General features: G+C 40.2%; 1 protein-coding gene across 1 annotated transcript in view; it reads left to right on the top strand.

Annotated features, from left to right (window-relative positions):
* The window catches only part of LOC124789466 (transcription elongation factor, mitochondrial), a 79,876-nt gene extending 53,652 nt beyond the window's left edge, over positions 1–26,224 (top strand). Inside the window, exons 4-6 of the mRNA XM_047256834.1 lie at positions 7,694–7,840; positions 13,560–13,725; positions 25,181–26,224. Of these exons, the coding sequence (XP_047112790.1) occupies positions 7,694–7,840; positions 13,560–13,725; positions 25,181–25,512 (645 nt within the window). The 3' untranslated portion in view covers positions 25,513–26,224. The remainder of the gene's footprint in view (positions 1–7,693; positions 7,841–13,559; positions 13,726–25,180) is intronic.
* The last annotated feature ends 665 nt before the right edge of the window (positions 26,225–26,889 follow it).

Here is a 26,889-nt window from a genome sequence, read left to right as displayed (position 1 = left end):
CTTATTGACACTGTCTTCAGGGAGTTAAATGCCATTTGCCTTACGGAGTTTACTTGTTTCATGAAGACTACTAATGCTCAAAAACACCATTGCTTTGTTCTTGGAAATTTGATTTTTCTGTGTATGGTGTATGGTTTTTGCCATTTTTATGACATGGTTAAGAATTTCCAATACAACTTCTAGTGCACCTTTCTTAATGATAGCCACTTTGTCTTTCGGCTTCCACTGTAATTGTTGCTAAGGAGAATTGGTTTTTAGCATTGTAAGAATATTTTTGAGAAAGAATTAAATTTGTGATATACTGTTCGCTGTCGCTGAACTTCTTGGCATTTTTCATCCTGTAAATTCTCTCTTAATAATGTAACTGAGTCAGCATTTACAAATCTGTGAAATTTTACATTTCCCTTCAGGGTTAAACCTGATTGATGGGGATGATTTATTGCTGCCATTTGACCATTATTATTATGGGGCCATTTATTGTGGGCACACATCTATTTCATCAAATACAATCTGATTTAAAAATAAATTATCAATTGCTGTTGCATTATGTCCTCCTACCCTTCTAGGGGATATTACTGTGGGAATCAAACCAAAGCTGGGCATCTGCAACTCTTATGTGCCTCTCATCAGAACTACCTGAGTTGAAATCAATATTGAAAGCTCCACTTTCACGTACTTCTCAGTTATTTCTTCTAATTCTTATTAGTATCCTCACTGACTGCTTAATGAGGTTAAAACATGTGTTGTTGGGGGCTTGTACACTGTCAGAACATCTATCTTGTATGTTTCCCTGTCTATAACTGAAGTAGAACATGTGAAGAGCTGTTTGAAGCAGTCCTCATTTATGTCTGTGACCAGAGGCTTCAATTCACTTTTTGTGTGTATAACCACTCCGCATTTCCTTATATTACACCAACAGTAATGTACCCATATTACCCCAAATAATTATAGCATAAGATGTTAACAAGTAGAAATATGCAAACTATGTATATTATTCTGTTTCTGAAATTATTGTTTATGCAAAGAGCAAAAATTACTGAACTTAGCTGTTTGAGAAGTTCACTAACATTCCTGTCAGTTCAAATTTTTACCACTATGTATCCCAAAAAATTGGAACATTTTACCCTAGTCACTGACTCCTATTTGTGTGGCACATTTATTATTGTTGTTCTTTTTGCTGTATAGAACCAGATGTATAGGTTCTTCTTCCAACTTGAGAGAGAGAGAGTGAGTGAGTGAGTTAGTTGATTTGCAGAGAACTACTTAACAGTTATTGGACAGTTTCATTTGTTGCTGTCTCTCCAACAGGATTATGTCATTTGCAAAAAGTACCAACTTGGCTTGATGTGTGTTACGTGGGAGATCAATCACATTATGGGAAACAGGATATGCGTAGCGGTATTTGGAATAAACTGTCCCCATTTATATCTGCACATACATATATTTCGACAATGATCACACACATGCACACAGTACAAGGTACAAGAACAGACTAAATTAACAGGTCATAAAAGATGGTAGACGCATGACCTGGACCTCCACCTCGACCGAGGCGGGGTGCGGAGGCGAAGTGATGAGAGGCGGGTCCACCTCAAAGTCGCTGAGCCAGCGAGGATGAACGAGACAGCAGCCAGCACGAGAGCAGGTGGGCGGAACGGCGGATGGCAGGGTGTAGGTGTGGCAAGCTGGGATGCTAATCGAGCCATCCGGTCAGGTGAAGGTGCGAATTGTCATCATGTCACACTCATGAGGGAGGATGAGGCTGTGCACAACACTGACGTTTAACTGGTCGTTGGGTGGTGAGGCCGTGGTGTCGGTGAGTAGAATGAGAACTTGGTCATTGAGATTGATGACTGAAATGTCGTCCACGCAGTGTGGGGGTATGTTGCAGATCAGGGTGACTATGGGAGAGGGTGTCTCCATAGTCGATGAGGTAGCAGCGAAACCCATACACGGGGTGGAGGTTGACGTGTCTGAACAACCCGCGAAAGGTGACGGGGAGGCATCGGTTGAACAAATCGGCATGGTGGCCTGAGGAAAAACATTGTCGGACACCATGGCGTGAGGGAGACTGGCGGGAGAGGAGAATCAGACTGAGCCAGCAGAAGGGTGTCAGAGTCCACAAATGCTGGTTTGAGTCAGTGTAACGAAACAGTTTGCACACTGTCTTTGATGATGATGTTGAAAGTTGTATTGCCCTGCCGGTGGACTTTTAAGGGGGCCGAGATAAGGTGGTTGCAGAGGTTGTCGGACCGAATTGTCTCTCGGCATTACATGGGAGCAAGTGTTGAGAGCGGTTTGCACGTAAGTGTCCGGCGGGGAGTGGCTGATAGGTGGGTGCAGGCATACATGTTTGAAGTAAGTGTGCATGCGACTTATGAAATCCAGGGAGGGGGCAGGGGGGGGGGGGAGGGGGGAATCTTTAGGTACCTGAGGCTGAATGAGTTCCCCTGGTAGAAAGGGGTTCTCCCAGAAAACAAATTCTGAGATAGTTCCCTGTAAGACAGCTTGAAAGTTGAATGGAGGCCGAGCAGCACCCATGGAAGTTCTTCGGACCAGAGACAGTCGTAGCACCTGAGGGCCGTTTTTAGAGTGCAGTGCCACTGTTCTACTAACCCATTGTTTTGTGGGTGGTAGGCTGTGGTATGAATTTTCTTTACGCTGCAGATGTTACATAAAATGGTGAACAGGGAAGACTCAAACTGCTGACCCTGGTAGGTGGTGATGGTGGTCGGACAACCAAACCTAGCAATCCATGAGAAGATAAAACCCTTGGCCACAGTCTTGGCAGTGATGTTAGGTAAAGGAACTGCCTCTACCCAGTGGGACATGCAGTCGATTGTGGATAGAATGTATTTGTGGCCCTCCGATGATGGAAGAGGACTGATAAGATAAACATGTACATGACGAAATCAACCTGGAGGGATGTCGAACTTGCCCAGTGGTGGGGTGGTGTGGTTGCTGATTTTGTTGCTTTGGCAGGGAATGCAGCTATGTGTCCAGGTCTGACAGTCCCGTTCTATATTTTTCCAAACGAAAAGCTCAGAGGTGAGCTGTATAGTGGCACAGATGCCAGGATGAACGAGGTTATGCAGAGCATCAAAGGCCTGTTGGTGTAGGGAGGGTGGGAGTAACAGGCGTAAGGTACCAGTAGAAGAGTCGCACCACACCTTGTCCACAACGCTGGGGAATTTAGCTTTGGTAAACACAAAGGATGTTTGAGGGTCCATGAGAAAAGCTTGAGATTCCTTGTCGGAGGCTTGTAGGGCAGCCAGGTTGGATAAGTCAATGATGCATGAAATAGTATTGATGCACAAGAAAAAATCTGGGGCGACATTGTCCATGCCTTTGATGTAGCTAACATTGGTTGTGAATTGGGAGACTAGACCAAAGTGGCGGAAACACCGAGGGGGTGGGTCCTTGGGGGGCTGCAGAAAGCTTCTGCGAGGGTTTTGTGATCCGTGAGGATGAAGAACAAGCGACCCTCCACATCAGGGCGGAAGTGTGTGACGGCCTCATAGACCGCAAGGAGTTCTCTGTTGAAAGTCGATTATTTCTTCTGAGCTGTTGATAGTTTTTTAGAGAAGAAATGGAGAGGGGTAACCGTGTCTGCCTCGCATTGCTGTAGTACCGCTCCCATTGCAATGTCACTGGCGTCCGTAGTGATGAACAACTCAGCCGAGGGGTTGAGTCACAGCATGAGCTAAAGAAGTCTTTAATGAATTGAAATCCTCCAGCATAGGTGCAGTCCAGTGAATGGGTTTGAGTCTTGAAGTCTGTTTACCCGACAGTGAGTCTGTCAACAGGGCCTGCATGGTGGCGGCAGAGGGCAGGTGACGACGATAGTAATTTATTGTGCCCAGAAAACATCAGAGTTCTTTGTAAGTAGCTGGGGGGGGGGGGGGGGGGGTGGCAGTGAAGTGATGGCCTGCACACGAGATCTGGGAGGCTGTATTCCGTCAGTGGAGACAGTGTAACCCAAGGAAGAGACGGAAGGCTGACGCAACTGGAATTTGTCTTTGTTGACCTTGATGCCATTGGAGTTCAAGTCCTGTTGGACCATGGTTAAATGATTTTCATGTTCCTCAGCTGACTTGCTGAAAATGAGTATGTCGTCCAGATATGCAAAGCAAAACTCGAACTGTCATAAGATGGAGTCAGTGAAACGCTGCCGTATTTTTTAGGCTGAATGGCATGAAGTTGTATTGAACAAACTAAGCGGCATGACAATAGCTGTTTTAGGGTGGAACAAACCAAGCGGCGTGACAATAGCTGTTTTAGGGTGGAACAAACCAAGCGGCATGACAATAGCTGTTTTAGGGATGTCTTTCGGCACCACAGGAATCTGGTGGTAGGCATGTTTACAGTCAATAACACTGAAGATTGTAGCGCCCAATAACATATGAGTGAAATAATTTATGTTAGGCATGGGATTATTGTCCATGATGGTATGAGCATTTAAATGACTGTAATCGTCGCACATTCGGAAAGAACCATCATGTTTGGGGACGAGGTGAATCAGAGAAGACCATTTACTGTCTGACAGTTGCAGGATAACCTGCCTCCAAAAGTTCGTTAATATGCTGCCAGGCCATGCGCAACTTAATAGGGTTGAGGCATCTAACCTTGTCCCTAATAGGAGGGCCAGCAGTGGCAACTATCTTGTGTGTCGTTCTGTCAGTGACAGATGAAACCGAGAACTGCACACCATACTGGTCATTGTGCCGACGCGAAGTTTTTTGGATGAGTAGGGCGTGATGGGGCCTAGCTGTTAGTGCAAGTGGGAAAGGGCAGTCTGAAAGTCACATGCCCAGTACGTGAGCGCGGTTTGCATTGTTTCAGCTCATCATTTTCCCGGCGGAGTTGTGGCGCTGAGTCATATTCCGACAGTTGGTTAGTGACACAGGTCACAATGTCGCCCATGAGGGCGGAGCACTCGCGTACTAACTCACATGTCGTGAGAGAAACAGAGCGTGAAACATAAGTGTGGGAGCACAGTATGTGAGTGTTAGTGGGATGGTGTAGCACTGAGCCCTGCACTACGTTCGGAGAGAGTTTGTAATGGGACAAAAACTCATACCGAGAATTGGTTCATCGATGTCAGCAATGTAGAAAGTCCATGGAAAACACAGAGAAGGAGATAGGTGTACCATAACTTTGGCAGAGCCTGATGTTTGTAACGTTGATGCAATGACAGCTTGTAGAAGTGACCTCGTCGGTGAAAAGACAGGGGAAGCCATCAATGTAGGTACGATAAACACGTCAGCACTTGTGTCGACTAGGAAAATAAGCCGTGACGAAATGTCAGTCATGTACAAACGACCGCTTGGCTGGGAGGATGAGTGGACGGAGTGCAATGTATGAGGATGCCCGTGTTGTTCCCTGCAGGACTCAGCATCTTTTAGGTAGTGCGGTCAGCATTTTGTGTGCTGGCAAGGTAATTGGCACTTCTTAGCATTATCGCTGAAAACCTTGTGGTGCCAGCAGTACAAATGAGCCGGATGTGGTGGTGGTAGTGACTGCGGCAGTGGAGGAGGCTTGTCCTCGTCAATTTGTTCTGGCATGTATACCGGCACATATGGTGCTTAGGCGATCCTGGAGTGCTCGGGCGGTGGTGAGAGCGAGCGGATGATGCCAGGCGATGTAGAAGGCGCAGAAGTGGAGTGAGCCCTGCCTCTGCCAGCAGACAGCTGGTAAGTGGGAGCAGTTGTGCCAACTAGCAGTGAGTGGTGAGCTGACTGGCGTTGTCATAGCAATTAATACAGTTGATCTGCTATGTGGAGATGAGAGCCGATTGACTCGAAGGAGTGTGGTAGCTGGTGGATCTGTAGATCAGTAGGCAGCTTGGCAGGCCACACCACCCACAGTGTGACATCTGGCAAGGTGTGCTCGTTCACAAGTAGGCAAAGGTGGCACCAGAGTTGTGATGGGGTTCGGTTGCCCAGGTGTTCCTCATGCAAGATCTTGATTATTAATACTTGTGGTGAGCAGGCAAGGCGTTCTATGATTGTCTTCTTCTCGAACTTGTATTTTGGTGGAGGCGGTGGCGAGAGGAGGAGATCGCAAATTAAGTTCGAATGATCATGGAGGTGCATGGCTAGGCACAGGAATTTAGAGTTGATGTTGTACACGTGATGCAACTCGAAAAGATGTTTGACAAGCACAAACCATGACACTGGGTTGTCCTCATATAAAGGTGGCAGCTTCGGCAGACGACCTGGGTGTGGGGACGAAGGCGGCTTCATTGTCTCTTGGAAAACTGGCTGGTCCATGACAGGAGAGGCTATACAGCAGGCCTGTGCGATAGGCATGGGTGTGTTTCTGGTAAAAACATCTGTAGCAAGGGTGGGTTGTATTGTCCTTTATGTGCTGTGAAAACACTACGCAGCTGACACAGTTGATACCATGGGAATGAGCGGGTGCGCAGTAGGCCTTGAGGTCCCGTAAACTGGGCCATAGGCTACAGGCACTGATTTGAATTGACCCACCCCGGAAATAACATGGAAGGCTGGCTTGGCAGACACAGGTGGCACTGTGGGAGGGGTGAGCAGCTGAGTGGCCAGAACCATAGCCCCCTGCGAGTGCAGTGGGGGACAGGGGGGTGGAGTCTCGGTAACTTGTATGACCAAAGTTTAAGTTCTCCACGCACGTTGAAAACACACCCCATGAGGTTGCACTATAACTGACTGGTGGAACTTGTGAGAAGTCACATCGATGTGGTAAGACGCCATTGGAAGGCGAAACACCGAATGATGCATTTGAACCAACGTGGTCGAAAACTTGAGCAACCGGTTTGGGGGTGAGCATGGAGAAATGTGCACACTAAAATGTTCTTGATTAGTTTGCCAATGAGGCAGAACTGGAACAGGTCACGGCTGATTCTGGCTGGGTGCGTTTTGTAATAATGGTGGCACTGCACACGGCACGACAGTAACTGTTGTTGCGGCCCGTTGAGAGTCAAAGTATGTGTGTGAATGTAGATCGCTTTGAGCATTATATGATCGATCAGTAGGTACACAGTTCTGAATATTATACACTTCACACATTGCTGAGCACAGTCGGGCGACACGAAACCCAAGTCCATTGTTTGTGTTAGTGGTGTAGCACTCGACCGTTGTAGAGTGACAAAGTTTGAGGTTAACGTGGATGGAGATCATGAATCACTGTGAATTAATGTAGAACTGGTCATTGGCGAAGGAATGAAGAGGTCTGGTGATCGCTGCTGTGCTTCCAAATCTTTGAACAAAGCGTTGGCTGAGGTGGCCATGGCGGCGTGTGCATAACCTGTTGATTTACAGCACCCTTTGCGGAAGGCGTAGAAACTTCGGGGTCACCAGTATGGGAACAGGATACAAGTAGCGTTATATGGAATAAACTGTTCCCATTTATATCTGCACATACATATATTTTGACAGTGATCATACACGGGCACACAGTACAAGGTACAAGAACAGACTAAATTAACATGGCGATTCTGATGAGCAACCTGAGTCCCAAAGATTATGTTATTCATGGTTGATACGACCTATCGATGCTACAACATATTATGTTGAGTAGAATGATTAGCAACATAAGTGTATACCTTTTTCTGAAACACTCTTGCTTCTTCCCCCATTTCCAAATCTTCATCCTGCATCATCCATGTACGTGAATGCTCTGATTTACTAAGCCTATTTGTTTTGCTATTTTTCAGAACATACAGAACGTTATAGGGATTAATTTCTTGCCATACACTGTGACTTGGGCAAAGATTGACAGAGAGGGTAATCTCTTGGAATGGAATTTCCAGCACCTGGATCTTGGGTCCAAAAAACAGCATCCACTTAATTTGCTTGAGATAGTGAGTTTCCACAGTTACAAATGTACATAGATGTTTTCAGTGTGTTAAACATGTGACAAAAATTTTGTGTAAGTAATGTGCAAATATTTGATGATAGATTGTGAAATTGTATGTGTTGTAATAATTGAGAAAGGGACAATAATATGTTCTCTAATCACACTAAGACAATTTTTTTCAGAACTCTGAATTCACCACTTAACAATAGCCTGTTCAATTTGGTGCTTGTGAAGGTATCAGTGACAGGTGTCATAAGTATCAATTTTGAAGCAGTTGTGTAAAGCTAGATAATGCAGATGATGTTAGAAATGTAGAGAATATTGTATTGTAAAATTTCACAATGTATCATTTACATTTTTTATGAATTTGCTAAGAATGTATGTAAAATTATTTATGGACCTAACAGTTTATGTCTTTTAGCATACTTTATTAATTATGTTTGAAATGTTAATAGTTAATTACTGAAGAATATTTCAATGTTTTGGTTGTACAGTAATATCTGAGGACTGTGAATCATAATAGTATTAATGGTATAGATATGTTTACTGCTGTTATAAATTATCTGTAAAGTTAAAATCCACAAACTAAATACAGTAGCTGGATTTTGACATGGAAATGAAATCAGCTTCAGAAATTGGCTCCCCTCTGGCTATGAAACCTGCAGTAGCCTGATGTGGTACAGATTCTCTAAGCAGATGTACACCCAGTATCATTATTGGCTGCAGTTCACATAGTTTTCTCAATAGTATGAGTAATTGATTAATTTCACTTTTTGCTATCCTTCCTTGTGTTGTAAATTTAATGGACAGTAGTTCACTTTCACCACTTTTTTCTGTTATTTTGTAATTATAATAACAATTACTAAACTGTTACCACCATCATTTTTCAAACTTTGTGTTCTACAGTAAAATGACATAGTTTCCATTGATTTCTATTCTTGAAGAACTGGGCTGGTTTCTGGACATGTCTATTTTGACAGTAGAATTTTTGGATTAATGATTTATTTAGCAAGTGATAATGTTTACAAGATTTCTAAATACATTTTCTTTTGCCACAATTAACAATTACCTATGCTGTGTCTGCTGAGGTAGTCATCTTGGGAACTGATACTCAAACAGAAATGAAGGGATAATTAATTTCAGGTGCTCCGGTCCCCTGTGTGTGTGCTTTGACGTATATCTCAATTAGATGTTCAGGTTTTTGTTTATTCATATGAGTATGTGCTGGCAAACTGAGAGCAAAATTATTCTCAAATGAGTTTCATAACATAGATGATAGGTTGCCATGTTTAATGGAATGATATTTCTGTTTACATTTGAAGTTTCTTCTCTCATTATTTGGGTGTTTGCATGCTTTAATCTGATCAGAAAGTGATGTAGAAGAAAATTTAAATATAGGATTTGGCAATACTAATATTTCAGGGAATATGTAGGTGTTTTTGCAGAAGTTTGTAACTGTTGATGAAATTTGATTTGTACTCATACTCCAGAGCCAAAGCAACAAACAGAACAATGAATAAAGCTGATAGGATTGCACAAAAATGACTTAAGTCCATGTTGTCAGTGAGAAAGATGTTGGTAAGTAATTTTTGTGATTCTGAAGGTACAGAGTGAGGCAGAAAGGATGGATGTTTTTAGAACAGGTAGTATTCAGGCTCAGATAGTAGGAGTGGGGGATGGGTGGGAGGGGGGGGGAGACTGATGTGGTCACGTGTTTGGTAGCTCCTGCCATTTTGTTTAGTTGAGGTCATGGAGCTGTGGACTGCACAACGTCATGTGTTTGCTTAAGATAGTTTTGTGCTTAATAGTGAGTTTGTCGTTGCAGTTCAGTGTGAGTTTTGTTGCCAATTCAATCTTGCGAGACAAGATAGTGTTCTCACTCATAACACCATTTTACATTGGGCCAAGTCATTTTGTTTACGAGGAACAGTGATGAGAAGGAAAGTGCCGGGGGCTCCTTACTCAGTACACACTGCAGAAAATGTTGGAAGAGTTTAGCCAGCCACACTCCATAGTCTTGGTCGATCTGCTAGAAGACATTCAGCTGAACTGCATCTCAGTAATCATTCAGTATGGTTTGAGAAATGAAGACCATACTTGAGCAAAAGACAACATTATTTTGTTTGTGATTTGAATGGCATGCTAAATCAGCAGAACTGTCATTATTGGGACAGTCAGAATCCAAAACTAAGTATGAGGGACCATTACATAGTGCCAAGATGACTGTTTGGTGTGCTGTAACCAGTACAGATGTTACTAGTCCATACATTTTTTCAAGACAATACAGTGAACAATCTAACTGTGACCTCGGAACATCATAGACAGATGATCACTGAATTCTTCATACCTGAACTAAGAAGAAAAATTGATTGTTTTCTCGATTAAGTATTTTTCAAAACTTCACAGAAGCTACTTTTATAATGGCATAAAAAACTATAACTCACGGGAATAAGTGTATAGTTTATGCAGGAGAGAGCAAGTGGGTTTAACAATGTGTGTCTTATCTTTTTTCTTTTACCACACTTAACAAACTTCTGTCACAATCTTCATTATATTGTGATCTGAGATTTTATTTGCTCCTCTTTGATTGTGGATGTCCATGATTTCTCAGTATTGTAGAGAGCAGATTATTGCTGAAAAAGATTTGAAAAGTCATAAAGTTGTAAGTTTGATCTCTTTGGCCCTCCATCCCTCCCTCCTTCCACTTACCATCCTAACTTTCCCCTTGCCTCCCCCTCATTGCAACTCAATACATAACAGTGAAGATTATTCTTCATTTGGGAGCCACACAGTTTAATGTATAATTTTTGTTTGTTTGTGTATTATCATGATTTAAAAATTGAATTTTCTGTAAATTTAAATTATACCTGAATCAGAATAACAAAGTGACTGACAGCTAGTTGTTCATGGGACAACTTCCTTTAGCAGCAACAAATGAAAGGATGAGTTTAGTCATCCCTTGTATGCTGTTCACTATCGCCCTGCTATCTTAGGTGCCAGTTGCCACAATCAGTTGCAGATGACACTTGTGGTTGGTAACGTAACAATGGTGATTAGTTTTTCTTGTTTACATTGTTTCCCTTTCCTTGTGTTTTCACATGACAGAACATCTTAAACTACCGCCAAAATCCAAAAAGAAGATATACCGCTGTGTTCCATAGTGAGCCACATCAGTGCAGCTGCGTACCACACAGCTACTTACCTTAAGAAGATGGTAGTACCATATGTGGGAAAGTGCATCCCCATCATTCCTAACTTGTTGTACTTCATGAAATGTCTCAAAAACTTTTATATCTCTGATGCAAATATTGTGGTCAGTTTTGATGTGGTGTCCCTGTTCCCAGTGTACCGCTCCAGGGCACACTCAATCGGTGAGAGGTATGATGGAGATTTGCTGGATCTTTTCAAACATATTTTAACATAGATGTACTTCCTGTGTGGAGGCCAATTCTTTAGCAGACTGAAGGAGTGGTGATGGGTAGCCCATTATCTCCATAGTGGCCAATCTGTTTATGGAGTAGTTTGAGAATGAGGCCCTTACAGCTGCCACCTACCAGCCGACATGTTTCTACAGATATGTGGCTGACACGTTCATCACATGGCCCCATGCCTGGGAAAGACTGGATGAGTTGTTGGACCATCTGAACTCATGACGTCACAGCATAAAGCTCACCATGGAGAGAGATAAAAATGATCAGCTTCCATTCTTGGGTGTCTTGGTGAAGACGAAGGCAGCTGACACCTTCGGCCACAGTCTTCGTCAAAAGCCAACACACACCAATTTATATCTACAGGCTGACAGCTGCCATCACCCAGCACAGAAGACCGGGATGCTTATTACACTTGTACACAAGGCACTTTCTGACTATGGCAGCTTGACAACAGAATTAGAACATCTTCAGCAAGTGTTCAGTGACAATGGCTGTTCAACCAAGGACATCCACAAAGAGTTACATCCCATCAATCAATCTGATACACCAGAAGAGGAACAAGAAGAAGAGACCAGGAAGGAAGCTTTTTTATCAGATGCAGGGCCTATCTCTGCTAAGATCAGAAGAATCCTAAAGAAAAATAATATCAAAAGTGTGTTCTACCCACCCAACAAAATCAATTGTCAAGGATGATTTGGAGTTAAGAAAACCCAGTATTCACCACATACCTAGTGAATGTCGTATGTCTTGTCAGTCAACGCACTATAACAGTGGACATAAGATGTGAGGAACACAGGTAGGCCATAAAATCAGCAGTAGCAGAATACATCATGAATTATGATAAAACCAGAATCCTGGCCCAAGCCCTCAGATTCTGGGGTAGTGTCATTAATGAATTGATTGAAATCGAGATGGTGGAAAACCTACTCATTCTGGAAGTGTGATAGGAACTCAACTCTGTGTGGAATCTAGCACTTTGACTGCTATGGAATCACCAGAAAAAGTTCCCGGCTCCAGTAATGAACCTCAGGCAACTGGAGGCATAAATGACAGGATCATACCACGTTCGGAGCACCAGGCTCCCCATGGGAGATGGCCACAGCAGGTGTGGATGAGATATGGAACAACAACAACCTGAGACCTCAGGAATTGTGCCTCATGGGAACAGACCTAATACAGAACACCAGGTGGCACTTTCCGCTGCAAGAGGCTGCTGCAACAGGAAAGGACATAACATGCAACTCCAGCAGCAGCATGAAGTTTCAGGGAGCACACCTCATGGATGCGGACCTAATATGGAACACCATAAGATTGACACTGTCGCAAGAGGCAGCCAAGCAAGTGCAGACAGCACAGTGAACACCTACAGTAGCACAAGACTGCAGGGAACATGCCACACAGGTGTGGACTGAGTAAGGAACACCTAGAGACAGATGCCACTGCAGAAGGCAGCCACAGTAGGTATAAAAGGAGTTGGGAACACCAGGAGCAGTACAGAAGCATGCCTTGCAGGTGTGGACCAAATACAGATCACCAGGAGACAGATTCCACCATGAGAGATAGCCGCAACAGGCATGAACGGCTTAGGGAATATCGACAGGTGTGCGAGACTGCATGGGCACAAACTGAAAATGGAGCACCATGATGTGACCACTGCCACAGTGGGTGCAGACGGAATAGGGAACACCTGTAGCAACGCACAAGTGCACCTCAAGGGTGCAAACTGATGAGGAAAAACCCAGTTCCAGAGCAGATGGCAGACGGAACTCCAGACACCGCCCAAGCATAAATATAGAATGCGGTCAGCCAGACATCCATTCTCAGGAAACACTTGATAAAGACATTGAGGTATGGTGTCAAAATATCGTGTTGGAAAGAGAGACACCTATAGCAGAACACCTGAACTCAATGAGATGTCCTAAACTAGTTACAAAAGTGTACAGGAAAGTGATAAGACTATTAGCACCCAGCTAAGCAAACCCAGTACTGGCTATCTGAGTGTATCCAGTTGGGAAGTGCACAGCTGTTGCTGCCACAGCCATATTGCAAGTGCAGACAAACTTGAACTGACAACATTGATCCCTCCCAAGCTCGATTGTCAACCACTTTGTTATTCTAATCAAGATCTAGTTTTGCATGCTATTCCAAGCTCGATTGTCAACCACTTTGTTATTCTAATCAAGATCTAGTTTTGCATGCTATTCCTAGTGATAGATGGTGTTTAAGTATTCAGATTTGGCTTTAATAATAGACTTAAGTATTATTGCAATTACATAATTAATGGCTTTTCAGGCTGCAGGTATCACAGAAAAGATTCCTAATTGTGATGCCTATGTGATGGAGGAAATGGGAACCCCTGTGCAATTGGCAAAGAATTTGTTAAATGCACTTCAGACAGTTCAACTTCGCGCAATGTTTATTGCTTTACTTAGTGCATCTTCTTTGAATTCCTTTGGAGGTATAATCATATTAGCTAATGTAACAGATTTCTCTTGAATGTTTTTAATTACTGCTTTCATTAAGTAAACTAAACATTAAAGTAAGCAACAGTAGCTACAGGAAAGTAATTTTCTGTCTAAATTATACATGTTTATATTGAAGTGTACAGCTAATTTCATTCCATTTACGTATTTGCAGCAGTTTTTTTTCTCTTCAGTTACAAAACGTAGAAGGAACATTATTCTTTTTTTAAATATGTCCTATGTTATTTAACTTTTTAGAAGTAGTATCCACTCCACTCAGTACATCCTTCCCTCCTTTGAAATCAACAATCACGTAAATTGTTGTCTCTTGTATCTTTTGGTAGCTGAGCACATATGGCAGTTAATGTATGGAGAAGGTCGTCAATCAGAGAAAATTACAGCCATTCCGCAATGCTATAATTGTAGAAGTAAGCAAACAGTTCATGAAGGAAGAACAGGCTTAGGGACAGTTCTGAAGATTTTTGAATGGTGGGTAGCCTGTAATATTGCCACATCAATGTACTGAAGAGAAGTCATGATGAAAGAAGTGTAGGAGCTCAGTTTTAGATGGCGGTTGTAAGTAGTAGTTAGAATTCAGGAAGGTATTGTTCTTAATGCCACTTCCCAGTGACTGTTTTAAATATCCAAATGTTTTTATTTATTTACAAGCTTAGCACCAGGCATTGCCTGGGTATGAATATATTCCAATCTTGTAAGTTTTACTCCACAAACACCAAAAATGTAGTAAGGAATAAACTTTTTTCCTTTCATCACATTGTGAGGGTTGTTAGCAATAAAGTTTCATAAAAGTTTGAAAAAAATATGTTGCAAGTCATGAAGTGCTATCATTCTCAAATATTGGATGAGTAAAGGAAGGGTATTGCACGTCGTGGACTACTCTGTTTTTTCACCCCCACCCTTTTGATAGGTAGGTGGTTCTTACCCCCACAGCAATTCTTACCAAAAAGTAAGTGATACGTGCACCAAGTTTCTCTGAAATTGGTCCAGTGTTTTAGGAGGGGGTGTGGAACATACACACAGAATCAGATCCATTTTTATAATATGTGTGGGTTTATCCATTCATAGACCATACATATTATATGAATGTTGTCCAAATGTACATGTATATTTTATGTGAAATAATTACAAGGAAAACAAATACATGCAATAAACAATACACACATATAATGCAAACTGGTCCATGCATAGTAACAAAAATTTATTTTATCGTACATACCGTATATGCTTCTATTTTTATAAATTCATAGTCTCTTTTTCATAAGCTTATACTTTTTTGCTTCCTAACCAGCAAATCCTTTTGTATACAACAATGGTTCAGTAAATTTTTTAACCTGGCAACAGCTGTCATTAAATGTGTAAAAATAATGAAAATCATAACTCCGTAAAAATAATGAAAATCTGAAGGGGCAAAGAACAGTATTTTCAGTCTTAGCCTAAAGTAAAAAATCAGAAAAATTTTACTAGCTAATATAGTGACTTTGTGAGTAAAAGCTTTGTTCCAGTAGGATTTTTTTAAAATTCTGCTTTAAATTAATTTTCGTCTTCTAACTGTCTGGCATTGTTAGTATGCTAAGTCTCCAAAATACAGATTTGCAGTGTGCCTTTGGAGGACAGTGTGCTGTTATTAAGATTGACCTCTTCAGTGACAAAAAGAAAAAGTGTTAGGAACTGCATCATAATCAATTTCAGCTACACTGTCGCCATCTGTACCAAAGAAGGTACACATGTACAGCTTCATGTGCCACTGTTAGCAATCACTTTGTGCTAAGGATTTTTTTTTAATCATCATCAGTCTTTGATGGGATTGGTGTAACCCACCACCAATTCCTTTCCTGTGCCAACATTTTCGTCTCAGAGAGTAGCAAGTCTTCAATTCTAGTCTTTGCAAGATATCAAACTCCAAATGTCCTTTGCATGCAGTTACCATCATGATGTTCACTTGGGAGTTGGTCGAGATGGCCCTGCATTCACGACCGTAACAATTCCTGTCAGTTCTGAAATCAATTGTAATTGACAGTACCACTTGTGTCTAATTGATAGCTGTGAGGACCTCTTTACAACTACGTTTCTTCTGTTGTGTTACACAGCTGCGAGTGTTATACTGTGGCTTACAGACACATTGGTAAACCTCCTGTGATACACCTTATTTCACAGTATGATCATGGGCAGCTCCAAACACAATAGGTCCTTCCTGCCATTCTGTCTCCATGTTGACCCATCTTAATGCACAGACTTCATACAACCAACTGGCTCATACACACCACTTCACCTCCATGACTTATGTCCGTGGTAGTGGCTCTCATTACTGCCGGGTACCAGTTCTAAACCAGTACACAACTCCCAGTATGATCTTCTTGAGGGGGTGACTAATATTTCATCTTTCAAAAAGTAGGCTACACTTTGACCCATCTACAGAGTACAATATCACTCTAAAGGGGCACAGTATCAAATCAGTACAAGGTTTCAGGGATTTGATTAAACTACGATCTTAGCCAAAAGAGTTATTACTTTCTGGCAATCAAAAATCATTTTCGCTACCTGTTTAACAAAAAGAGTTGGAAAAATCGATGTTTGCTGGTTGTGGCACCTCTTTTCTTAAACTTAGGAGTTGTTACATACTTTTTATGGTTCCTTAGTTATAGATAAGTAACTATAGTTAATGTTCATGCACAGTGACTTGTAGATACATAATACAAACTACATCGTAGTGTGACGAGAACGTTTCTTCACAATTAATGTCTAAGTGATGGCACAATGTAAACTCTTTCATAGCATTTGCATTCTCATTCACATTACATTCCTTTGCTACTTGGATACTAATTTCTGTTCATTGCTGAATTAAGGTAATGGTATGTTGAAAACATAATTTGAAAGTAAAGTGTTGTTCAAAGTTGTGTGTTTATTTATGCAAAATATTGTGAGACAAGTGGAGTATGTTAAAGATGAGGTCTTTGTGGGAGATTTTTGAGTTGGCTTCACTGATGTTTAACCATACTGTATATCAGAAAAGGTAATGTGCAATTTTTGACATTGCATCAAAGAAGTTGGATGATTTTCTTTGATAGATGGCATGGTCAAATATTTTCAGTGATCTCATTCAAATCCCACAAGCCAAAATCATGGAGAACTTTAGCTAGAAGTGGACTTGTTTTATGATAGGCATTAGAACATAAATTATGAAATATTACAATTTCAAACAGAAGAAAATTTTCTTGGTAAGTATTTATGAGCCAAAGATGTAGCACAAATGTATTCCAGCCTTATGTAGGATTTCATTGTGATCGCTAAATAAAAGTAATCGTAATCTCCCATGACGTACGTCTAGGTGTGAGGGGTAAAATTTAAAAAATACATTTTTATGTAGTTAGATGGTGGAGTATGCAAGGCCTGTGTAAATGATTCTAATGGGTCTACTTTTGATTATCCATTTTTAAACTCTTTGTTCTCAGCTACTTTTTGGGAAAAATCATTGAATTTAGTGGCAGAGGATCTGAATACATCATCATCATTTTTCCAGCTATCATCATCAAGGAGCTGAACATCACATGCCTTTCTACGTTCATTACTCTCATCTCTACTAATGTACATAATTGTCTTTTCTTTGTTCTTGGAATTTTTTTTTTTTTCATTGTGCTTGGTTAGTGCATTTTTCATGACAACATAAAGAACTTTGCAAGCTTGTTTATCGTGTACATCCTACTATCTACATCTGCCTACTGTCTGCAAACTACTGTTAAGTGCATGGCAGATGGTACTTCCCATTGTACCAGTTCATAAGACTTCTTCCTGTTCTATTCACATATGGGTGTGGGAAGCACAACTTTTTAAATGCCTCTGAGTGTGCTGTAATTGATCTAATTTTGGCCACATGATACCTACTGAAGCAGTACATGCACAGTTGTAGTCTATTCCTAGAGCTAACATTTAAAACTAGTTCTTAAAACTTTCTTAGTGGGTTTTCTCAGAATAGTTTCCATCTGTCTTCAAGCGCCTGCCAGTTCAGTTACTTCACCATCTCAGGACCCCGTCCCACAGGTTAAACAAACCCGTGACCTTTCGTGCTCTCCTCCCCTATATCTACTCAGTATCCCTTGTTAGTCCTATTTGATATGGTTTCCACACACTTAAGCAGTATTCTAGGGTGGGTCACACAAGTGATTTGTAAGTAATCTCCTTTGTAGACCTATTGCATTTCAGGAGTATTTTAACAATAAACCAAAGCCTGCTACCTGTTTTAACTGGGACTGAACTGTGTGATCACTCCATTTCCTATCCGTACAAACTGTTACACCCAGGTATTTGTATGAGTTTGCTGATTCCAACTGTGGTTAATTGATGCTGTAATCATAGAATACAAAGTTTTATTTTTGTTATGTGAATTCACAATTTTATATTTTTGAACATTTAAAACAAGTTGCTAACATGTGTACCATTTTAAAATCTTGTTAACATGTAACTAAATGTTTGTGCAGCTTTTTTCATTCTGTATTTCATTATAGATAAATTCATCATCTGTGAAAAGTCTGAGATTACTATTAATATACAACAGTCATTAATATACAGCATGAACAGCAAGGATACCAACACACTTCCCTGGAGCATACCTCAAGTTACTTCTACATCTTTTGATGCTCTCCAGCCAAGCTGCATCTTCTCTGTCATAAATTCTTCAATCTTGTCACTAATTTTACTTGATGAACTATATAATCCTTCTTTCAATGAGTGTACTGAGTCTAACGCATTTGGAAAATAGAAATACACTGCATCTATCTGATTGTGTTGATCTATGGTTTCCATGATGTCATGTGGGAAATGTGCGAATAAAGTTTCACATCATTGGTGGTTTTCAAAATCCTTGCTGGTTGACATGGAGGAGATCATTCCTTTAGAGATACATTATTACATGCAGGCTGAGAGTATGTTCTAAGATTATACAATAAATGGCTGACAAGGATAATGGATGGCAGTCTTTTGGATCTCTTCTGCTACCCTTCTTGTAGATGGAGGTGACCTGTGCTTCCTTCCAACTACTGGATACGTTTTTTTGTTTGATAGGTCTGTGGTAGGCTTTTTTTTAGAAAGGTTAACTCAGCTGCAAGTTTGGTATACAATCCAACAGGGATTCCATTGGGCTCTAGGGCTTTCTTCAGTTTTTAGCAATGTCAGCAGTTTCTCAACATCACTGTCACTAATCCTGTATCATTCATCTTTGCAGTGATGCGAAACTTACAATGGGGCAATACCACCCCCTGCCCCCAGATTTTCCTTTGTAAAGGAACATTTGCAAGTGGAGTCCAGCATTTGTACTTTTACTTTGCTGTCCCCAATTTCAGTTCCTCTCTTGTCCACAAGTGTCTGTACACTAATTTTGGTACCACTAAAAGCCTTTACACATGACCATAATTTATTTGGGCTTTGTGAAAGATCTTTCAATAACATTCTGCTACAGTTGTCATTGAAGGCTTCATGCATTGCCTTCTTGACAGTTAAACATGCTTCATTTAGTATCTTCCCATCTCTAGCCCTATGTTTTGGGTTACACCTATTATTCAGTAGTCTCTTTTTCTTTAAAAGTTTCTTCATAGTGACTGTATACCATGGAGGGTTCTTCCCATCATAAACTGTTCTACAAGGCACATATCTATCAAATATGTAGTCAACTAGTCTTCTAAACCTGCACCATGGTTCTTCTACATGCTCCTCTCCAGAGTTAAAGGCTTAGAGCTCCTTACTGAGATAGGGCACTACTGCTATTTTCTCTAGTTCACTGAAAATATAAGTTATTCTACATGTTTTAGTTGCCTTTTTATTATGGTAATCATGCCTCATTGTCAATGATACCAGTTTCCATGTGGAGATCATCGAAGAGATCAGATCTGTTTGCTGCCATTAGATTCAGTAGGTTTCCATTGTGAGTTGGCTTCCAAACAATCTGTTCTAGGTAGTCCTCTGAGTGCATTCAGTAATGTTTCATTACAAAACTGTAATTTTTCCAAATGATTGACAGATTGTTGAAGTCATCTCCAGTGATTGCAGGATGTGTGGGGAACTTTTAGTGAGCATAGGTTTTGTGAAAAGTTTTCAGTGACATCGGAAGGCGAGTCCGTTGGTTGATAGAAAGATCCAATTGTAAGTTTATGCACACCTTTGATATCGAGACTTGCCCAAGCAATCTTGCATGCAATTTCAGTTTCTTCGTCAGTGGATTTGATTATCTTGTCTACTGTAACAAATGTTCCATCACCATTTATCATCTGTCATTTCAATATATGCTTAAAATTTTTCCTAAATGTCTCATTGCTATAAATTTTTGGTTTTATCCAAATTTCTTTACCTAGTGTTGTGTGACCTCTACAGCTTTTTAGAAACGCTTCAAATTTTGCACAGTGTTGTGAATGCTTTGGCATTTAATCACTAGGATTTTAATACTCACTTACAGAGAGCATTTCCTTGGATCATATACTGACATGTCCCAGTCTCCTACAGTAATCATTATCTGGACTGGATGGGGAGTTGCCTAATCTATACAGCTCCTTATGTGCATCCCACACCATCTGCCACCTGGGTAGTGGCCTCTTCTGTTAGTGCACACCCAACCCATTTGTGGGAATCCTACAGTTCTCATCACAATGTCACAACCCCAGGAAATCATAGCCTAGCTTGTCAAAAAACCTTCGCATTCTCTAGTTCAATACTTCCACTCTACTCAGAACCAGAGGGGCATGATCATTTCTGTGGACAGTGCTGAAAATTGTGAGCTTTATTAATACTCCATGTGCAAGGCTTTATTAATTTTTATTTATTTATTTATTTATTTATTTATTTTTTCTGCCAGTCGCTAGACTGAACTATGTATGACCTTGGATCCCAGATGACATGTATCGTTTGTTCCAACGTGCACCTTGCTCTCGAAACAGGTAACAGAACAGCCTCATCAACAAGCTGAATGAGGCTCCCAGGTATACACTCTGAGTGCACTTGGTGTTCCTTCCCATTCCTTGCTGCTATTTCATAAGGGGCTCCATTATTTGTAATACATCTGAACTGCTGACAATGAATCCTGCACTTTTGCATTTGCCTCCTCTTAATGCAGGACACAGCAGGTTTCCCAAGAGATGAAGTAAGCACTGATTAGAGCTAGTCCTCTTTATTAAATAAAACTCTCCCATCCTGACACACAATGCTTTGATCTCAGATGTAGACTAACCTTCCTCCCAGCTTCTGCAGTAATTGTGCCTGACCCAGTGCATAGGAAAACAAAAATCATAGTGTTGTAAGAATATTTTAAGGAAATTATTAAATTAATCTGTTGTGTATCCTTGGTTAACTTCTTCGCATTATTTGATTGGTATATTCTCTCAGAATAGTTTGACTGAGTCAACATTTGTGATTCTGTGAAACAATACTTTTTCATTCTTGGCTAAAACCAATTGATGGGAATGATTTGATGTCATAGTCAGACAGATTATTGTGAATTGTGTTTTATTCATCTCATGATGTACACTTGCAATCCATTTGGTTTGCATACAGGAGACATGTCAAAAAGTTTTAATACAGTTACAATGATTTTTACATTTATGAATAATAGCACTATAATGATATAAGGATATTTCTTGGAATATGTAACACATTTTATCCAGCTCAAATTTCCAGTTTGTCCAGCATGAATTCATCCACTGAGTAATAACACTTCATTGTCAGTACCTCGTATAGCTTTATTTTAAGTGGACCCAAATTAATCTGCATCAACTTGTTCTCTTTTAATTTATTACAAATTTTCATTCCCATGTATTGAGGTCACTGTGCATACAGTCTGAGGTGGTGAGTGGGGAGCATAAAATTTTCTTTGTTTAGTATCATGTGAATGGACAAGATGGTGTCCCTCAAATAATTCATGTCTGGTGTACAAAAATATAGTAATCTCATATATGTATAAGGATGGCAGAGTTAATATTTTAAGTTTTCTAAATAATGGTCAACTTAGTTCTTTGTGATTTGCAGTGCACATATTTCAAATTATTTTTTCTGTATTTTTAGTATCCACACTATGTTTGTCAAGTTCCCCAAATTTATCATAGGGCTCACACCTGTTTCATGAAAGACATTGTACTCATGAAAGACATTGTACTCTTTTTTGGAAATGTGGAATGAAATAAACTGATGTTGAACATCAGGAATTCTAGGTGGCTGTGATCAGAAATATCAAGACAATAACAGTGTTAAAATAACCATGGACAGTAACTTTCCAGCTATTTTTCTTAAGCCTTACTAGCATTATTCCTAATTTCCTGATGAAACTATCACTCATGTTTAATGTTCCCCATCTGAAGTAAGTTTTATATCTGTGGTAACATTTGTTATCGTGATCCTGTGTTTCTGTTGTTGAGATATAACTCTGCCCATTTAAAGGAAATGGCTTTAATGCCATGAAATTTTAATTTCCTTAGCAAGTAATTTAGCAGTGAAGCAGACCACTCACCAAATAGCAGAAGAGTAGAGTCATCGACAGGCTCACAAAAATTAATGAAACTGTGCTAGCATGTGGACAAATATTTTATCCGAACTGATCAGTTATTAAATGATAATTGTCAGTAAAAGGAGATGTGTCTATAATTAGACATTACTAGCTTATCTCCTCCTTTTATTAATTGAGCATTATCAAACCAGCCCAAGATCTTTTGTCCATCAGTGGATCTTTCCACTGCACCATTACATAGTACTGTTTGCACCTTGCAGGCAGCACATTTACATGAACAGGTGTCATTACATCCTATGGCATGCCGTTTGAGACTATAAAACTGCTGTTGATTATTGGCATCAGAATATGTATGTCTGTTCGTCCACCTTACATTCTTTCTTTTGTCCATCTTAGATTCTTTCCTTCTTGCTGTGCTGAACTAAGCTGTATTTTTTCCTCCCATTCTTTCTGATTTTCTTCTTCAGCAAGACTGTTGTCAGTATTTTCGCACAGCTTCATTCAAAAATTCAAATCTGGCTAGTTGTCTGGTATCTGTTATTTGTGTCACACAATATGTTGCATTCTCATTTTTCAGCTTTATTGCATACTTTTATTTAGCACATTGTCAGGGAGATCTAATTACTGAATAGTGTCTTTTGTGACTAATCCAGCATAACAGTGCCTCTGGTACCTCGTTTCTGTTCCCGGTTTCAATAGAGAACTCATGATAACCTGTATTGCTTTATATTCTTTCAGAAACAGTGTAAGCCAACTTCCTTTTACTCCATTTCTAGCAGCCTTTGTTCACTTGTAATGTTCTTGGTTCTGCTATGTAGATGTAACATTAAGGTAATAATTACCTATTAAAATATTTCTGTTTGAATATATTGCATTAATTACTTACTTCTTTTACTTTATTTTTTTCTTCTTTGTTTAATTGTATGTTTGCTTTTTTACACTGATACACTGACCGGTATAAGAAATGAAACAGCCAGTAAATGATGTGTAATTAATTATCTGTTTATTCAAAATGAAGCACTTCAACCAATTTTTTGAGACAGGATATGTTATTGGCATTGCTTTGCAAGTAAACAGCGAAGTTTATTGCCTCAATTGTTGTTTCCCATGCAGCCTGGAAAACGCATCACTGAATGTGAGCGAATAATGTTTTCCCACTCTTGTAGCGCTTGTTACCCTGCGTTGTTCCCCTGTCAATCGTACATGTTTGTAGGATTTTTATGTGATTGTTGTAATAAACTTTCTGGAGTAAACACGTCATTTAGCTGCGAAAGTTTTTGCTTTGGTGGAAGGTGGCCGCAGCATTCACTGCATTGCAGAAGTGTTAAGAACTAAATCTTCCACGATTCCCAGAATCACACGAAGGTACAGGGAAACTGGAGGCTTTGCAAGGAGGCCAGGAACAGGCCCGAAAAAAGCTACATCAGAGAGAGATGAATGCTTCTTACAACTTTAAGTTCTCTGTAATCATCACATCACCACTATTGAAGCACGAAATCGACTCCACCAGGTTTGAGGGTTCAATGTTAGTGAGATAACCATTTGAAGAACACTGGAAGAAGCCAATCTTCAGTCCAGAAGACCTGCTACAGGTCAGGATCTCACCAGAGAGCATTTCACAGCTTGACTACATTTTGCAAGGGAACCTCTTGGCTGGACAGTACAACAATGGGATCACATGTCATTCACCAGTGAGTCACGGTTTGGTCCCATTGAAGAACACTGGAAGAAGCCAATCTTCAGTCCAGAAGACCTGCTACAGGTCAGGATCTCACCAGAGAGCATTTCACAGCTTGACTACATTTTGCAAGGGAACCTCTTGGCTGGACAGTACAACAATGGGATCACATGTCATTCACCAGTGAGTCACAGTTTGGTCCCGGATCACCTGACAGAAGAGGGAAGGTATTCCCTTGGCATATTCTCATCCAGGAGGCCTCTTCAGGGTGGTTCTGTGATGATGTGGGCAGGAGTCAATACAGCTGCAAAGACGGATTTGGTCTTCGTGGAGCATGGAAGCCTTACTGCACACCGGTATGTGGAGGAAATCCTTCTGGAGCATTTTGTGCCTTTTGCTCCATTTATTGGTGATGATTTTACACTAATGCACAACAACACATGTCCACATGTTGGGAGAATTGTGCAAGAATTCTTGGATGAAATGAGGGATTCATGCTATGGGTGACCTGCTGAAAGCCCTGATTTGAATCCTGTTGAGCACACTTGGGACTGACTTGGGAGAAGAGCCTGTCAGCAATATCCAGAGACCCTACAGGACCTACAAAACAGCCACCTTGAGGAATGGGATATGATCCATCAACAGCACATTACCATATTAATCAGGAGCATACCTGATGGATTGAATGCCCTTATTGGTGCAAGAGGTGGTAATAAATGCTTTTGAAGATGTGAACAGAGGTCTCTAAGATCATCTCCAGGGTCTGTGAAGTAAAGTGTGAATAACGTCAAAACAGATATGCATTACCTTTATGAGCTTACTCAAAATTTCCTTGTAGTGTGCATGTCTGGCTTAGTTTGTTAAATCTGTTTATAATCATCTTTCTTTATCCATTGTTGGCCACTTAGATGGGAGCACCCCACAATATTCCATCATAAGATACTGGATTAGTGTCATAAAAGTGTCATAAATTTAAAATAAATTTCAGTTTTGTAAGAAATTAAAGTGTTGCATTTTTCATGCCGGTCAGTGTACATCAGGGTTCACTGCTGTATCTCACGGAACACTTCTGTCAATTTTACTTGTAACATTTTTGCGTGCATAAAACCGTTGTATTCTATCTTTTTGGCTTAGTAATAATCAGAATGAAAACAGTTGCATTATTTGTATGGTTTATGCAAATCACAAGAATTGTTTGGAAACAATGTGCAATACTCTAAAATAAGGAAAATTTCTTTTTGCAGCTGTTCACATCTCCTGAAAAATATTGTTGCAGGTAATGGCTTCTTACAGGATAAACAACAGAAGGTTTTCTTTCTCAAATCTCATCTTCCGGCACGGCTTTTCCAGACACTTATCGGGTCAGAGCGTGTTTCTGCACAGTCTGTTGTAGAAGAAATTTTCCAAGGGAGGTCAACTTCTGCAGCTCTTAACTACACGCCAATAATTGTTCCTAATCATGTTCAAGATTATTATCGTGCATGTGACAGTGCAGAGCGAGAAATGTTGTGCCAGTCCTTACTACTTACAATGACATTTATGGATGTGGCAATACATCAAAATGAAAGAAGTTTAGCAGCTGTTACTACTCGTAGAATCTCAGTTTAATATTATTTGTCCTGATTTTTTACATTTTTGCATTCAGTTGGTGTATGAAGATCTTGTTAAAGCAGATTTGTGTATAGACTGTCCTGGTATTTAGTATTTTTTGTCTCAGATTGTCTTGTGAAAATTGTAATTGCAAAATTACGCAACAGAAACGTTTTGCACTGAAACTTATTATTAACTTTCTTGGTCATGTAAAACACATATTGTGTGTCATTGGAAGAATATATAAAAATTGGTGTAGTCCTTGACATTATGTGCTGTGTGTCATATGTGTATAGACAAAGGAAAATGGACAGTTTGTTGATAAATGTAATTAAACAATACTCCTTTGGTAATACAGGAAATTATTTCAAAGTGAGCTTACTGTAGTTGGTGGCAGTGTTAAGGGCCTCTGGCAGTGCAACTCACAAGAATGTTGCATTGTCAACTCGGCTGAAAGTGCACAGCAGCTATGTTACCTTTCTGCCTTTCTGCACCTTGGCAGTGTCACAGACCGGATAATCTAAATCTGTCTCATATTTGAAGAAAAGGTCCCTTGCCTGTTTGTGAAACACTTGGCGGCTTCTAGGTGTTTCAGCCATTGTGAGAAAACACACAGAAATAAAAATGTGATAGAATGCTCAAATATGATGGAAGTTTACACAGTACAGAATGCTGAAATAGACTGAACGCTGATTGGCTAGGTGTGCAACTGTCTACTATGCATTCCCGGCCCAGAGACCATAAACATTCTCACAGACTATAGTAGTCAATAATGATATTATCTTTGTAAGAATATGATTAAAATAATAAAGATACTTTATTTAAAAAGGAAAATGGACAGGCTGAAGCAGTATATAGTGAGAAGTTCTGTGGAAGGAAGAACAGGACTTATTGTCCGGTCAGTACAGGGTTATCAACACAGAGTCAAATAGAGATGTGTGTAATGAATAAGAAATTAGGAATGTGGATAAGCTATTATGAACTGAATAGTGAACGCATTATCATAACCAAGATAGTTACAAAGCCAACACCAACTACAAAGCAATAAAAGTTTATTTGTCCACTAACTCCAAAGATGATGAACGGGTTGAAAGAATATTTGATGAGATAATGAGAATTATTCAGATAGTTAAGAGGGATGAAAATATTATTGTGATGGGTGACTGGAATTCAGTAGTAGGAAAAATAGTAGGAGAACATGAGTTGAGTGAAAGAGCTAGCTGCCTGGTAGAATTTTGCACAGAACATAATTTAATCACAATAAGCACTTGGTTTGAGAATCATGAAAGAAGGTTGTACACATGGAAGAGACCTGGCTGCACTGGAAGGTTTCAGATTGATTATGTAATTTTAAAACAAAGTTTGAAACCAGATTTTTATCTGTAAGGCATTTCC

The sequence above is a fragment of the Schistocerca piceifrons genome, chromosome 3 (genome assembly GCF_021461385.2).
Source record: "Schistocerca piceifrons isolate TAMUIC-IGC-003096 chromosome 3, iqSchPice1.1, whole genome shotgun sequence".
Classification (NCBI taxonomy): domain Eukaryota; kingdom Metazoa; phylum Arthropoda; class Insecta; order Orthoptera; family Acrididae; genus Schistocerca; species Schistocerca piceifrons.
This window is presented reverse-complemented; position numbering and strand designations above follow the sequence as displayed.